We start from the raw sequence: 18,115 nt of genomic DNA on the forward strand, positions 1-18,115 counted from the left end.
CACTCCGCTCAAGACAGAGGCAATGGGGCTATCTGGAGTTTCAAGGGCCTGAGACTTAAGAAGGGACACTTTGGTAACTACCTGAAGAGTTCTCGCCCCATTACTCCTTCTCAACCTCTCTGTCATGATGGAACAGGCCAAGACCTCCCGCAGTCAGAGTGTCATAATTCTCCAGTTCTTAAGGGCCCAGATGTTACCAATGCTGCGAGGAGCCAGATACTAAACTGGGGAACCATGGACCTATGACAAATAGCTTGATTAACCTTAAAGAGATCTGAAACCCAATTTTTTTCTTTCATGATTCAGATAGAGCATGCCATTTGAAGCAACTTTCCAATTTAGTCACCAATCAGCAAGCGGTCTCCAGGGTGCTGAACAAAAAATGGGCCGGATCCTAAGCTTACATTCCCGCTTTTTCAAATATAGGTACCAAGAGAACGAAGAAAAAATGATAAGAGTAAATTACAAAGTTACTTAAAATTGCATGCTCTGAATCATTAAAGACATTTGTTTGGGTTTCATATCCCTGTAACTCTGCCATGGTGATCACCTAAAGCAACCCTATTGGAGCTGTCCTTTACTCTCTGAGTATCCTGGTGGAGAAAGAGGCCTGAAGCCTGTTGCAGAGCCTTTTTAACAGGTAAGTTGTATACAACCACAAGACTGCAACATTCTTGTAATATTGCACTCTTGTCCTCTACTCTTGCCACTCCCTCAAGAGATTTGTTTTATAAACTGTTTTATTTACTCTATGCCATAGACAGGATCTCAAAGAGTGTGAGGCAGCCAGGAAAAGAATGCGTAACATGGTTACGCATCTTAACAGCACTATTTATTTGCATGTGCCACCAGGAACTTGATGCTAAGCAGCAGATATTGTTAGTGCTTACATCAACTAGTTTTGGTTAAGAAGCACACAGGCAGTGGTTACCAGAAAAAGGAACTTGCACTGATGTTTATACGCAGGGGATGTAAACAGCAGGTAAGAGGAGCTGGGACTAGGATTTTGAATGCTACAGCTTGTTTTAATGCTGATCAGTTTTGACCCTATGGTAAGTGTAATTTTAAAGATAAGCAAAGAAGCAGCGCTTACCAATCCTGGGGGTCCGTGATACCGAGCAGCGTGTCTTCAGCGTCAGCACTCCTATCTTGATCCTGTACCTCCGCTGTTGGAACCCAGCAAGAGTGCCTACGTCCAAGGCGCAAACAGTTCAACAAAGCACCAATCACTTCCGGGCATCACATGCAGACAGGAAGGAGCAAGCAGCCTGGGTAACGTTTTAAAAATAAAAACTATTCTTTATTGGTGACACATAAAATCAAGTTGAGCCTTAGCTCTATAGTAGCAATCTGGGGTCACTGAACGGCAACTGCAGACATGTTTCGTGTGGCTCCTCCATACATGATCACTGCTGATGTTTGCCGTTACTGTGACCTGCTTTTAAAGCCTAAAACATTTTACAATCAATCAATTAGTTAAAAACAATTATTAACCCCTTCATGCCTTTAAATACAAATACAAAAATACACCTTGAAGAGCAAATACATACATAGAAATAAATGTACTACTTATCTTTTATATCGTTTCATGAAAGCACCCTCAGAGTTGCCAGTGGAGAAAGTAATAACTTGGCTACCAAACAGATTAGGCTTTTACAAGTGCAAGGCTCAACATTGCAACCATGTAACAACCATGTAACAGATTTTATGTGTTTGGACCTCACGTTTTTGGGGGTATTGTGGAGATCCTGACGACAGCAAGCATATGGGAACTTTGTTTGTGGCAGTTTGGACGCATATTCACATTACAATACCTGCAGCTGGATCAGACACCAGATGGATATCGTTTGAGAGACCTTGATGGTTCTCAAGTGCCCATACCATACCTCATTTACGTTGAGGTTTTACTTTGTGAGTTTTTTATCATAGAAGTGTTAATAAATTTTGTATATTGACTGACATATTGCACTTAGAGGTGTTGCGCCTGTTTTTTCTGTTTCTTTTTTTATGTAGTTTTTCTTCCGGTCTCCAGTGCCGTGATATGCAAATGGCAGCAACCATGTTCTAACCTACAGCTGTGATCAATGGATTACTAGCCCATATATATCCTTTTTTCAGTATTACTTTAAGTGGGGCGCTCATACTTTGTATTTATTATTGTTATTTATATATTTGATTAAAGCTTTCTGTTCTATCATTAGTTATATTTTAGGCAACTAGTATAAAATGTTCTTGCTTGTTATTCAATACAACATTTTGATAAATGGAATGTCCTTTATGGGGTATTATAGTATTGCTCCAATTATAGGCACAAACTATATGATTTGTATTTTGTTCCCCCTTGAACCATGGTTATCTTTTGGGGGTTCCAAGAGAGGCCTCTGTTTATTAATGGGGGTCATTTATTTATTTTACTTAATAGATCCCCTTCAGATATGGTGAAATATAAAGACCACATTTTATAGTGGGTCCAAAAATTGCCCTTCTCATTTTGTTCTTCTCTTACTATAGTTAAACTTATCCTTCCCACTTTTGCTTGTTTATCACTTTTATCTTTTGTGATGATCACATATACTACTATATGGTAATTGTTAACATATAACTACTATAATGTTTTGAACTAGTAGTTTAATAGTACCATTCTGTCAATGTTTTCAGATCTACAACTCAGAAGTAACCTCTAATACTTTTGACATAGTCATTACAGAAATAGACTTGTATGTATTTCAATGCATAGTGTACCGACACTCTTGTATGTACTCAGTATTATTTTGTCACCCTTGTCATGTGAATGTATGGCTTTTTCATTGTAACTAGATATGTGCGATTCGTTTCGGATCGATTCGGAAATTCGGAAAATTCAGAAAATTTGGCGATTCGAATCTAACCGAATTTCCGAATTAAAATACTGCCGAATTACCGAATAAATCCGAATTACTTCGGATTTATTCGGTAAATTCGGATGGCCATGGATTACACTAGTATTGTACAGTATAAGTCTAATCCCACCTAACACTTACCAAAATTCAGAATTTCCGAACCGAATTGAACCGAATCCAGCCGAATTTATTCGAATCCGAATGAATCCGAAACAAAACCGAACCAAATTTATTCGAATCCGAATGAATCCGAAACAAATCCGAACCGAATTGATTCAAATTTTTCCGAATTCGAATCGCTCCGAACTGAAATTCAAAAAAATCCGAATCGATCCGAACCGAACCGAATTTTTTCGCCATGCACATGTCTAATTGTAACTTCAATAAAAATGATTTATTTAAAAAAAAATAAAATAAAAAAAGGACAATGTAATCAGGCAAGCCGTTGGCAAGAGTACATTGTATTCAAAGCTGTTGCAGGAACACCATTTCAAATGGGTTGCGCTCTTACACCATCAATTTCTGCTGCTGCCTCTTGTTTGCACATCTTTTATATAGCCTATACTGCAGTATTGAAATTGTCAGTATGGGTGGTGGTTTCTACTGGCAATAGCAGCTATTTCAAATGACAAAATAAACATAAATTTAATACACTCCAGCAGGTAAAATGGATGATTAGGAGCACAATTAACCTCAAGCCCACTATTAACCACTAGACCTCCATAACCCCAATGCAAAAATACACTAACCTCAATAATCCAACATAATCCCCATTGCTAACAAAAAAATGCAAATTCTTGTGCAATTAACCTTCAAACTTCCAGTCCCCATCAATTAAAACCCTCAAATGCATATGCAATTTTTGACCAAGTGACTAAAACGTATATGCACTTTATTCTTAAGTGTCTATTTAAACTTGGAAATGTTGTAAAGGTAGTAACATACACTGAAACACACACACACATACACTGAAACACACACACACTCACACATAAGGATTCACATATAGACACTCTAGCAAACACGCAAAGAAACTCAGACACAGACACCCAAACAGACACTTAGCACTTGTTTACATTGACCTGACAAGTAATGAGGTAAACTACAGTTTTGTAAAAAAAAAAAAAAGGAGATTTAGAAAACAAAATATAGAGTTCTGATTATCTTTTTGTAAAGGAAGATGCCAACTAAATGATGACAACAGCATGCAGTGGCTGAAAGGAAGGGCCCTGAACTGCCTAAAAAATAATTTAAAGGTTAAATGGTAGATTGGTGACTTCCGGAAAGGTCTCATTAGTCTCAAAGTCTGTAGAAAGATGTGAATAATCAGTAGTAAGGTCAAAATGTCCTAAAAAGGAACATACAATGGACACACACACTCACACAAACTCAAACTTGCACATACACCCAAGGAAACACCAACAGAGACAGCCTCAGAAAACACACAAAGACATACACACACACACAGAGACATCCACAGAAAACACACAAAGACATACACACCCTCACAGAGACACCCACAGAAAATACACACCCTCACAGAGACATCCACAGAAAACACAGACATACATACACACACACACACACACACACCCTCACAGATACATCCACAGAAAACACAGACATACACACCCACCCTCACAGAGGCATCCAGAGAAAATACACAAAGACAAACACACGCCCACCCTCACAGAGACACCCATAGAAAAAGCTCAAAGACATATGCACACACCCTCACAGACATCCACAGAAAATGCACAAATACATACACACCCACCCTCACAGGGATACCAACAGAATAAAAAATACATACACACTCATAGAGACACAAACCAAAGCACAAAGACATAAACACAGACACCCACAGAAACACTCACAGGAGGAAACATTTATGCACCTTGCATCCCCTAAATCAACAGTGTGTGACATGCATGATAAAAAAAATGCAGAAATTAAGAGATCACTTTTTAAAGAATCATATTTGTAAATGTGCAAACAAAAATAATTCTGTGAATTAAAAATTGTACATTAATGATCTGGGTAGATGGCTAGATGAAGAAAAGTACTTTTAAAAGGTTGACATATGTTTGTTTGATATTTTCCCCATTTTCCCCAACCAAGAGCACCACTTCAAATATAGTGTACAAATGTTCCCATCTGTCAGCTGTACTTGTGGATTTTGAAAATGCTGTACTCTATATGGTCTTGGTGGAACCATAAGCTGTGGTACTCATACCATTAGATCTGGTTAAATGCAAGATTTAAGCTTGTTGGTATGCATTTCAAAATGAAGTCAGCTGTAGAGTAAACTGAACAGTTTTAAGTTAACCTGTCTCATTTCCAACACTGAGCAATCTTAGTCTGAGAGTATAACATGTTATGCAGATGTAAAAATCTTAGATAAAATGCCTCCTTGTATCTGGAAAGTCCTTGCATAAAGGGGCAGTAAACTGGAATGTAATATATATCATTTGTGTATTGAGGAGAAAACATTTCTGCATGGTTTTAAATATAGAATTTCTACAGCATTGTCAAATAATCATAAATACACTGCTGCTAAAAAAAAATGTGTTTTTATGGACCCCTGGCCCCACCCCGACTCAGGCACACACTCTACAAACAAAGTGCCAAGTCTGTCTCACACTGTGCATAGTGGTTTAGTACACACTCAGAAATCCTCTCAAATGCTAAAACTTTACTCCTTGTAATAACATTTCCCATGCTCAATTAGCACTCTGCTGTAGTACCCACTGGTGGCTGCCAAAATTATTTTTTTTTTTTTTAGTTCTTGCCTCATGGGGCCCCCCTAAGCCCATTGGGCCCCTGACAGGAGTCACCCCTGTCACCCCCTGATGGCGGCCCTGACTAAGAGAGAGAGACTGGAGGTGGGAGGGATCTTAAACTCTGATATTGGTTCTTGACCTCCTCCTAGTGGCATGAAATATATCACATATGTTATGGAGGACTCTGTAACATCATAATTTTACGAAAGAAATCAGGAGCGTGCCTGTATGCGATTATTATCTGTTAGACGTTTTGCAAGAATACTTTTACTAGTGTTTTACATTGTACATACACTGCTGCCATCTACTGCACAAATGCATTCTTGCACAACTGCTGACCGATAGCCTACCTAGGTGTTCGCTTCAACAAAGAATAACATGAGAACAAAGCCGATTTGATAATAGAAGTAAATTGAAAACTTTTTAAAACTTGCACGCTCTATCAGAATCATAAAAGAAAATGTTTGGGTTTCATAGGTAGCTTAACTGTATTATTCTGCTTTATTCTATTTTTCAATTGATTTAGAGCATATCAATAAAAACGCCCCTTGAGTATAATTTTAAAGGGACACTAAAGTCAAAATTAAACTCATGATTCAGACAGAGCATGCACTTTTAAAAAAACTTTGCAATTCACTTCCATTATTAAAATATGCACAGACATTTTATATGTACACTTTCTGAGGCACCAGTTCCTACTGAGCATGTGCAAGAATTCACTGTATATTAGTATATGCATCTTTTGATTGGATGATGACTGTCACCTGATACAGGGCAAAGAAAAATTAAAAGGACAGTCAAGTCCAAAAAAACCTTTCATGATTTAAATAGGGCATGTAATTTTAAAGAGCTTCCTAATTTTCTTTTAGCACCAATTTTGCTTTGTTCTCTTGGTATTCTTAGTTGAAAGCTAAACCTAGGAGGTTCATATGCTAATTTCTTAGACCCTGAAGACTTCCTCTAACCTAAATGCATTTTGACCCCTAGAGGGCTTTAGTTCATGTGTTTCATATAGATAACATTGAGCTCATGCACGTGAAGTGACCTAGGAGTGAGCACTGATTGGCTAAAATGCAGGTCTGTCAAAAGAACTGAAATAAGGGGGCAGTCAGCAGAAGCTTAGATACAAGGTAATTACAGAGGTAAAACGTGTATTATTATAACTGTGTTGGTTATGCAAAACTAGGGAATGGGTAATGGGTAATAAAAGGATTATCTTTCTTTTTAAACATCAAAAATTCTGGTGTTGACTGTCCCGTTAAACTAACTTTAAAAATTGGTCAGAAAAAAAACAAAACCAAAACCAAACTACTGATTTAAAATTCTATTGTATTGTCTATTTATTATGCATTTGTTGATTATGCAATTCCGCTGTATTTAATCGCCCTTTAATCATGAAGATATAGAACAGTGTAAATAGATTGTCAATTTTTCCCCAAAATAGGATAAAAAGACTCCTATACAACATAAAAAAGTATTTTATTGGAATAGTCTTTAGTACATATTAGCCTGATGATCATGGACTCAGGAAATCATGTGCTATTCTCAAACCTTCTTTAACTGTACGCACTCACGTCTTTATGCTTGATGCATGTTGTTATCATTGCAACTTCCTGTTTGTTTCTCTATCTTAAAAAAAAAAAAGTTTCTAAAAAAATATCTCTTCCTCTGCCTGCTCAGCAAAGCAGAGAAAAAACACTGAGAGCAGAACGTCAACTGGAAATGAGACACTAATTTCTAAAACACGGCAAGGTGAAAAGGTAGGTGTTCTGATTCTACGCTTAAAATGTGCTGCCAGTTATGATCAACAGGGTTTTGTAACAGGTGTGTTCATCACATGGGATGTTAATCTTTATTTGATGCGGGGGGTCTCTCTTGTGTTCTCACTCTGTGCTGTGCAAAACTGGCTATCAAACTTATTTTAAATGGATTAGAGAGAATCAAAAAGGCAGATAAATATTTAAAAAATGTTGCTGGAACAAGAAGTAATGCATGCAACTGAGGCTATAATAGTATCAGAGAAAAGATGGTACAATATTCAATGTTATAGAAATTCCATACAATAGGTATCTGATTAGTTATTCCATTTATATATGTAACTAGGGAAGGCAAATAGTTAAATGCCGTATTTCTGTCTACATAAGTAGAAGATATATGATATTTTTATTATAACTATATAGTTAAAGGGGAAATTAAAGTCAAAATTAAACTTACTTGAATTAGACAGAGCATGCAATTTTAAACAACTTACTCATACTATCAATTTTGCCTAGTTCTCCTGGTATCCTTTGTTAAAGAGTTATCCAAGTGAGCTCAAAAGCGTGCATGCGTTTTCTGACAGCAGTGCTTGCAACAATGTTTATAGAAATGTTATACATAGAGACAAAGGGGTAGATTTAATAAGCAGCAAATGCTGCTTTCTACGCCCAAAGTTTCTGCCTCGCTGGAAACTTAAGTTAAGAAGCAGCGGGCGAAAGATGATCGGGATTATTGACACCCCCTGCTAGGGGCCGCAAATGTGCTGGGGGCGGCATTATACAAGCATTTAACTAGAAATACTTGTGCAATGTTAAATGCCGACAGCGAATCATGTACGCTCGACATTTAATAAATTGACCCCAAACACTGCTGCCATAGAATGGTAAAGACATGTACACACTCCTAAGCTCCTGTCAACTTACCTAGCTTTACTCTTCAACAAAGGATGCCAATTAATTAATTAAAATTTCATGATTCAGATGGAGCTCAAAAAAGGATACATTTTACCTCTTTTTCTGGGTACGCTTTGCTGAAACTTGGCATCTTTCCGTCGGAGCATACTGAGGTAGGCTCAGGAACATTTTTATAAAAGCTGGATTAAAAAAACAAAAAGAATACAAAGATTTTTTCAAAAGCTTTTTGTAAAATCATATGCTTTGTCTAAATGAGTCCTTCTTAAACTGGGCCTTAAATTTAAAAAATGTTTGGTGTCCCCACAAGATATGATAGTATACTGTGCCAGGGGAGAGACAGAAGAGCGGGGGGGGGTCCCTGGTACAACAGCAGGCTATGTTGCAATTACTAACAAACAACTGCAATTAGTCAGAAAATCTACATTTTGTTTAGCTAAATGTCTTCAACTCTTCAGATAACCATGTTCATAAGGAAAAATCAATACAGATAAAATTCTTTGTATTAATGTTATACATGTATATGTGACACTGTGTGTATATGTATGTATATGAGTGTCTGTGTGTATGTATATGAGTGTGTGTGTTTGTGTGTATGTACAGTATGTATATGAGTGTGTGTGTGTATATGAGTGTATGTATGTATGTATATGAGTGTGTGTATATGAGTGTGTGTATGTATGTATATGAGTGTGTGTTTGTGTATGTATATGAGTGTGGGTATGTATGTATATGAGTGTGTGTTTGTGTATGTATGTATATGAGTGTGTATGTGTATGTTTGTATGTATATAAGTGTGAATGTATGTATGTATATGAATGAGTGTGAATGTATGTATATGAGTGTGTGTGTATATGTCTGTAAATGAGTGTGTGTGTGTATATATATATATATATATATATATATATATATATATATATATGTATGTATATAGGAGTATGAGTGTGTTTCTGTATGTATATGTATATGAGTGTGTATGTATGTATGTAAATGAGTGTGTGTATGTATGTATGTATGTATATGATTGTGAATGTATGTATGTATATGAGTGTGTATGTATGTACATGAGTGTGTGTGTGTATATGTATGTATGTATATGAGTGAGTGTGTGTATGTATGTATATGAGCGTTTGTGTATGTATGTTAATGAGAGAGTGTGTATGTATGTATGTATGTCTATGAGTGTGTGTGTGTGTGTATGTATATGAGTGTGTGTGTATGTATGTGTATGTCTATGAGTGTGTGTGTGTATAAGTTTGTATATGAGTGTGTGTGTGTGTATATGTGTGTATGTATATATGTATGTATGAGTTCTGTGCGTATATGTATGTATATGAGTGTGTTTTTGTGTATGTATGTATGTATATGAGAGTGTGTATGTATATATATATATATATATGAGAGTATATGTATGTATATGAGTGTGTCTTTGTGTATGTATGTATGTATATGAGAGTGTGTATGTATATATATATATATGAGTGTGTGTGTATATATATGTATATGAGTGTGTGTGTATATGTGTATGTGTGTGAATATATGTAAATGAGTATGTGTATATGTGTGTGTGTTTATATGTATGTATATGAGTGTGTTTTTGTGTATGTATGTATAAGAGAGTGTGTGTATGTATATGAGTGTGTCTTTGTGTATGTAGGTATGTATGTATACGAGTGTGTGTGTCTGTATGTATGTATACGAGTGTGTGTATTTATGTATGTGAGAGTGTTTGTCTATCTATGTATGTGTTTGTGTATGTATGAGTGCATATGTGTGTGTATATATCTATGTATGTGGGTGTATTTATATTTATGTGTGCGTGCGTATCTATCTATCTATCTATATATATGTATATGTTTGTGTATGTATGAGTGAGTATGTGTATGTAAATGTTTCTGTGTGTGTGTGTGTGTTTGTGTTTCTGTGAGTGAGGGTGTGTGTTTGTGTATCTGTGAGTGAGGGTGTGTGTTTGTGTATCTGTGAGTGAGGGTGTGTGTTTGTGTATCTGTGAGTGAGGGTGTGTGTTTGTGTATCTGTGAGTGAGGGTGTGTGTTTGTGTGAGTGAGTAACTTTTATTGGAGTTTGCTTAATGTGAGATAAGCACATAGCTAATTTTGTACCTCTTCAAAGGTGCACACACATTTTAGTCACTTGGCCAAAAATTGCAAAGGCCACATTTTTTTGTGTATACTGCTCCAAAAAATTAGAAAGAACATTTTGTGCAGAGTACACAGTGCGTGGGCTTTGCTTATCGCCAGATGCGGGGGGAAGTCTGCATTGACAGTACATGGAGGTAGACAACGGGTTTAACTGTTAGTGATCAACAATGGCTACAAAAGATGAGTCTACTTATTTTCGCTAATAATCCCCTCATTTGTGTTGCATACTGATGTATAAAAAAACAAAGAATTGTATACCTGTTAGGGGTAAAGTAAGATATCCAGGTAATCCTAGGATTACCCGAGTAAAACGGACATTACTCAAGCGGCTGTGGATAAAGCCCAATGTACGGTAAATCCCCCATCTACACTATTTTTTTGCCTCCGCCAGGGGGGTTCAAGGAAGGTGCCCCGGCCCCCGCCAATCCTCTGGCATCCACACCAAGTGAACCTTGGGGAATGAGGTTTACAAGGGGGGCTTTGTCCCCCTTGAAACCCCCAGGCGGAGGCAACAAAGATAGTGAAGATGGGGAAATTAAAGTGCATCGTATATATGTTTGATGCAGTTACTCAAAGCACTATGAGGAGACTTATAATCTTACATCAGGCTTTACCTACCGCCGTTTGGGTAATGTCCGTTTTACTTGGGTAAACCTAAGATTATCCAATCCAATGACTTTACCCATAACATACCCATATTATAAGGGGGTCCCGGGTGAAAAAAAGCGAAAGAAGCTTTGATCTAAATCATCAATATTTAATTTTCACATTAATGTCTCTTTTAATATTTTTTAAGATATAGAAAATGTGGTGCTAATACACATTTTCAGATTAAAAATATCCAATAAATTTAAATGAATCTATTCAGTTTTCGAATCCAATAATAATTGACAATTTGAAGAACAAACACTGCAAATACATAGATCACTTCATGATATCTAAGTGATCATTCAAACTACATTAATCAGCTTGTGTTCATAAGATATTCACTAGATTTTATAAATACGTATTTCTGTGTTTCTTTTAAAGGGACACTCAATCAAAATTAAACTTTCATGATTCAGATAGAGCATGACATTTTAAACAACTTTCCAATTTACTTCCAAGGTACTCCTACTGAGCATGTGCAAGAATAAGTGTGTATGCATTTGTGAATGGCTGATGGCTGTCACATGGTACTTGTATGCATTTGTGATTGGCTGATGGCTGTCACATGGTACAGGGGGAGTTGAAAAAGACATAACTTTTAAAATTGTTAGAAAAAAAATCTACTCATTTGAAGTTCAGGCTAAGTGCTATTGCATTGTCTTGTTATATTGCACTTGTTGATTATGCAAATCTACTGTGTTGACTGGTCCTTTAAGATTTCCATATGTACAGATTTTATATCATTGTAACAGACAATGCAGCGTTAAACACGTTTCTAAAATTATGTTCAAGTGCCAACTCGTGAAAATTCATGATCTATCTTTGTACAAAAAGCCATCTTATTCTGGACTCAACATATTAATTCAGCTCTTTTCTTTTAAAAGGGACACTAAAGTCAAAATTACATTTTCAAGATTCAGATAGAGCATGCAATTTTCAGGAACTTTCCAATTTACTTCCCTTATCAAATTGTGCCCAATTTTATATGTATACTTTCTGAGGCACCATCATCTACTGAACATGTGCAAGAGTTCACAGTATATACATATATGAGTTTGTAATTGGCTGATGGCTGTCACATGATAAAGGGGGTCTGCAAATTGAAGTCAATTTGAAAATTTGTCATAAAAAAGTTACTACTCATTTAAAATTCAGAGTAAGTGCTATTGCATTGTCTTTAAATGATGCATTAGTTGATTATGCAGTTTTACTGTATTTAATGGTCATTTTTAACACACTGATGCAAGTTACCACTATGCACCTACAACTGAATTGTTTTCCAGTTTTTGAAGATAAAGTCATTTTATGGATTTAAAATTTGCAGACATACACGTTAGAGAGCTTAGACTATCCTCAAGCGATAAAGATTCATTTGGGATTGTAATAGACACTGTATTAATTGCATTTAAACAATGTTTATGCACAATAATGCTAATATTTTACACTCCACTTGTAATCTAGGCCTATATAGGGACTTTGATTCTGAGTTTAAAGGGACAGACTACTTCAGAATTTGTATTGTTTAAAAAGATAATCCCTTTATTACCCATTCCCCAGTTCTGCATAACCAACACTGTTATATTAATATACTTTTTACCTCTGTGATTACCTTGTATCTAAGCCTCTGCAGACTGCCCCCTTATTTCAGTTCTTTTGACAGACTTGCATTTTAGCCAATCTCATAATAAACTCCACGGGCGTGAGCACCAGGTTATCTATATGGCACACATGAACTAATGCCCTCTAGCCGTGAAGAGCTGCCAAATTCATTGAGATAAGAGGCGGCCTTCAATGGTTAAGGAATTAGCATATGAGCCTACCTAGGTTAAGCTTTCAACTAAGAATACCAAGAGAAAAAAAAATTGATGACAAAACTTAAATGGAAAGTTGTTTAAAATTGCATGCCCTATCTGAATCATGAGAGTTTAATTTTGACTAGACTGTCCCTTTAATGTAGGGTTGCCACTTCGGCCATGTTTTCTGGACAGTTATGAGCTACACATCCTGCAGGGTGTGAAGGGAGGAACATGTAGTGTGCCTCTCGACAGCACATAAATAGTGCTGATGGACAGCTCGAACCATGGTCCTCCCTAAAAACCCTGCAATATGTCTAGCTCACCACTTGGTCCCGCACAATTAGTTTTTTAGTTGTAACCCTAATTCTTATTTGTAATCTATAATACTGTGACCTTAATTACCAGTATTTATCAGCAATACTATAAGTAATATCATTACTTTTATTTCAGAGAGGGACTTTTATTTTATTATTTTTTATCCGGATATATATTTATATTTTTATGTATGTTATTGTACGAGTATAAATAAACTTTACTTATATATTTTTAGCAAAACCTGTGTATATGCTTTTATTTGTCTAGATTACAATTGTGTGCACTATAATATCCATTATCCTCACTTTATGTAAATACTTATAAATTGTCTATACAGAGTATTTAACATAATCCAATCTATATTTCCTGTTATTGTATACCCAAAGTGGGTCCCCTAGGGGTCCTTCAATAGCTTATCAGCGCTATCCCTATACTTGTACAATATGTCTATCTTACTAACTGGCCTCCCTCTCTCCCACCTCTCTCTCCTCCAAGCCATCCTAAAATTTGCATCAGCCAGGCTAATCCACCTCTCTCAACGCTCTGTTTCTGCTGCACCTCTCTGTGAGTCCCTTCACTGGCTCCCCATTCACAACAGAGTTAAATTCAAAATTCTCACCCTGACCTACAAAACTCTCACCAATGCTGCCCCACCTTACCTGTCCTCACACATCAACAAATATAACTCAGCCCGCCCCCTAAGATCCAACAATGACCTGCTTCTTGCGTCCTCTACCATCACCTCCTCTCATGCCTACAGGACTTCTCTTGTGCGGCACCAACCCTCTGGAACGCACTTCCTTGAGCTGTTAAACTTGCCCCTAACCGCTCCTCCTTTAAACGTTCCCTAAAGACCTTTCTGTTCAGGGAATCTTACCACCCGACTTATTAACAAACTAACTTCAATTAACTAACAGTTGCCCTCATCTATCTCCTCACTAATATCATTCTCACCTTTGCAGTCCCCACCTCCTGTTTCCCATCATCCTACCCCTCTAGATTGTAAGTTCCCACGGGAATAGGGCCCTCAATTCCCCCTGTATTTGTCTGTAAAATTTTGTCTTTTATCGTATTGTTTCTCCATTGTACTGTTATCCTTGTACCCATGGGCAGCATTGCGGAATCTGTTGGCGCTTTATAAATAAAGAAGAATTATAATAATAACTGTCCAGAAAAAATGGCTGGGGTAGCAACCCAAATTTAATGTCCCTTTATATTATTTACTGATTCTAGTTGTTCATGTGTGAGTATGTTAATAAACATAACAGAGAAACATTGTATGTGTGTACGTACTCCATGATTGCACCTTATATTGTAGCTTTCATCTTCCAGACCTTGTCTAATAAGTGGACATTACACCTCCCATGAAAGGTCTCATTGGACTTTGAAAGTGGTTGAATTCATGGATATGGCTTTATGTGCTCCACCAACAAATGCTCTCTGAACATTTTCATGGTTTAAAAGAGAGAGTTCTACACTTCAAGTTGTGAACATTCTGAGCTTCGAACAAAGAGATGGAAGCCATCGCAATGTATAACTTTAAGACCACTGAGCGAGATGAACTGCCTTTCAACAAAGGGGACACCGTGAAGGTAAAACGCTTATTCATAAACTAGTCTATAGAAATGGGTGATATATATTATCATCAGAGACATTAAATTGCTGGGCACAACTACAAACCATGGTTACTACTCGCCATTCTATTGTTTTTATCTTTCCAGTTTGTTTCTATTATCTAATTTGCTTTGTTCACTTAGTAACCTTTGTTGAAAAGCATACTTAGGTATGCACAGAGGCACCAATGCTCTACTGGGAGCTAGCTGCTAACTGGTGACTGCACATATATGTCTCTTGTCAGTGGCTCATCTGATGTGTTCAGCTAGCTCCCAGTAGTACTTTGCAACAAAGGACACCAAGAGAATGAAACAAATTTGATAATAGAAATAAATTGGAAAGTTGTTTAAAATGGTATTCTCTATCTGAATCATGAAAGAAAAGTGTTGGGGTTTGTATCTCTTTAAACTATAACTGTACTTTCTACACTATTATTTCATTTTAGTTGGATTTCGGCTTTGTGCTGACTGCTAATTTATTTTAAAAGTTGGTTTTAAATGGAAAAAAAAATGTTACTTGAAACAATGCAAATACTTTTTTTTACAGTTTCAGCAAGTTGAACCAATAGTCAAATTAAAGTTGGCTAAGATTGGATGAATTTAAAAAACAAATAATCAAAATGTTGATATTTCAGTTAGAATAGCTCCCAATATTTTTGGCTGGGCATCAGAGACTCAGGAGGTTAATAGGGGTCGGTCACCATTTTATGGGAGGGGTGGGGTAGTGTGTGGTTAGTGGGTAGGGTTGCCACCCTGCCAGCATTTTACCAACAGTATTTTTAATGTTCAGGTCAAAATTGAAAATAAAGATTTAAAATAGAAATAAAGATTCTATCATGGTCAAACTTCTAAATGTATTGTAATCTAATTGTAAACAAATGGTCATTTAAAATCAGTCCAAGCAGCTTTAGTTCCTGATTTGCGCTGCAGTTATTTATGCAAATATATGCTAATTATCATGGACATTTTGTTTTCCACTAATACGGTTGTCACTGAGGATGTGTCTGGGCAGTTTGTGGTTGTGTCATGCAGGCCCATTTATCAAAGGGCTTGCGGACCTGATCCGACACTGCGGATCAGGTCCGCAAGACCTCGCTAAATGCGGAGAGCAATAAGCTCTCCGCATTTAACATTGCACCAGCAGCTCACAAGAGCTGCTGGTGCAACGCCGCCCCCTGCTGACTCGCGGCCAATCGGCCGCCAGCAGGGAGCTGTCAATCAACCCGATCGTATTCGATCGGGTTGATGTCCGGCGATTCCTGTCCGCCTGTTCAGAGCAGGCGGACAGGGTTATGGAGCAGCGGTCTTTAGACCGCTGCTTCATAAGTTGTGTTTTTGGCAAGTCTGAAGACTCGCCAGAAACACGGCCCTTCAAGCTCCGTACGGAGCTTGATAAATGGGCCTGTGGGAATTCTGCAAATAGGAACATATGACTGTCTCAGAGCTCAGAATCAGGGACTGTCCCTCTCAAATAAGGACAGTAGGTATTTGTTAGGGTGTAGCTAGACTCTTACATTAATTAAGTACTTGATCATAATCTGGTCACTTTCAGTCTCGGATTTTTTATCTGCAAAACGTAACAAACATTTTTCATTTAAAATACCATAGGAATGTAATGTACCTTCTGATTTTATGAAACAAAGCTCCATTTAGCATTAAAATTATATTTATTTTAATCCCGATGACATCACGTCATCCAGCCCTCAAATGTGGGCCGTCTAAGAGCTAACAATCTCGCCAATAGGATGTGTATTATTTGCATATAATTAGATTAGTCTCCTCATTCAACGCATGCGCAATACAATTATCTTCCTCTCGCATGCGCATATTGAGACACTCAAGCCGACATGAGAACTAACTGGGGGAAAAACGCATGCGCATTTAACCGTGTCTTCTTCCACATAGGATGGTGACGTATCCAATGACGTTGCGGTAACTCCCGCATGTGCATTGCGTCTCGGAGTCGCCATCTTACAACTTCAGTTGTCAGCACGGATTGGAAATCCGTTTCGCAAGACAACACAGTGGGTTTGGAAAAATTTATTATTTCAAACATATATATTTGGTAAACGGTAAACATTTAATACATGAACCACATTGAAAAAACCTTTATTTGAATGTATAGTTTTGCGATATAACCTTTACCATTCTGACTACAGTGTCCCTTTAAAGGGACACTCAAGTCAAAATAAACTTTTATGATTCAGAAAGAGCAGCAGTTTTAAGACACTTTCAAGTTTACTTCCATTATCTAATTTTGCAGTCTTTTTATATTCACACTCCCTTTTTCCAGCCCCTGTATCATGTGACAGCCATCAGCCAATCACAGACTAGTATACGTATACCCTGTAAGCTTGTGCACATGCTCAGTAGAATTTTGCTCCCCAGAAAGTGTGAATATTAAAAGACTGTGCAAAATTTGATAATGAAAGTAAATTGGAAAGCGTCTTTAAAACTTCTCAGTGTTCTAGCGTATGCACCACCCGACTGATTTTACTGACCACCTGGTTAAAATGTTAGCCAATATTAAGCTAAAATTAGCTCATATTAAAAATGTTAAATTTTTATTGCACAAATTATCATTAAATACATTTATGTTAAATTATGCAATTAAATTTGTGCTTTGGATAACAGAAAATGATATAATATTAGAAAATATTACATTGCCCCGACCTGGCTACTTCATAATGCCACCTTGCTAACAACATTTTCTGTGGAGAACACAAATATATAATAATAATAATATTTTATATACAGGTAGCCCTCAGTTTACGCCGGAGTTAGGTTCCAGAAAGAATGGTTGTAAATCGAAACCGTTGTAAAATGAAACCCAGTTTATAATGTAAGTCAATGGGAAGTGAGGGAGTTAGGTTCCAGGCCCCTCTCAAAATTGTCATAAGTAACACCTAATACATTATTTTAAAAGCTTTCAAATGAAGACTTTAAATGCTAAACAGCATTATAAACCTAATAAAATAATCACACAACACAGAATGTATAATTAAACTAAGTTAAATGAACAAAAACATTTGCTAAACAGCATTATAAACCTAATAAAATAATCACACAACACAGACTTTACTTGCATTTTTCTGCAAACAGTTCTTTCTATGCATTCCAATCTGGACTGATTTATAGACAGGAAGATCTTGTTCCTTTGCAAGCTGCTCGATAGCTCAGGTCTGGTTAAACTGATTAATTTCAGCTTGCTTGGCTTGCATATCTTTGCTGCAACACAAGCGGACAGCTCCAC

General features: G+C 36.9%; 1 protein-coding gene across 1 annotated transcript in view; it reads left to right on the plus strand.

Moving 5' to 3' along the window:
- Positions 1–7,334: 7,334 nt before the first annotated feature.
- The window catches only part of GRAP (GRB2 related adaptor protein), a 185,407-nt gene continuing 174,626 nt past the window's right edge, over positions 7,335–18,115 (plus strand). Inside the window, exons 1-2 of the mRNA XM_053694995.1 lie at positions 7,335–7,422; positions 14,582–14,841. Of these exons, the coding sequence (XP_053550970.1) occupies positions 14,764–14,841 (78 nt within the window). The 5' untranslated portion in view covers positions 7,335–7,422; positions 14,582–14,763. The remainder of the gene's footprint in view (positions 7,423–14,581; positions 14,842–18,115) is intronic.

The sequence above is a fragment of the Bombina bombina genome, chromosome 11 (genome assembly GCF_027579735.1).
Source record: "Bombina bombina isolate aBomBom1 chromosome 11, aBomBom1.pri, whole genome shotgun sequence".
Classification (NCBI taxonomy): domain Eukaryota; kingdom Metazoa; phylum Chordata; class Amphibia; order Anura; family Bombinatoridae; genus Bombina; species Bombina bombina.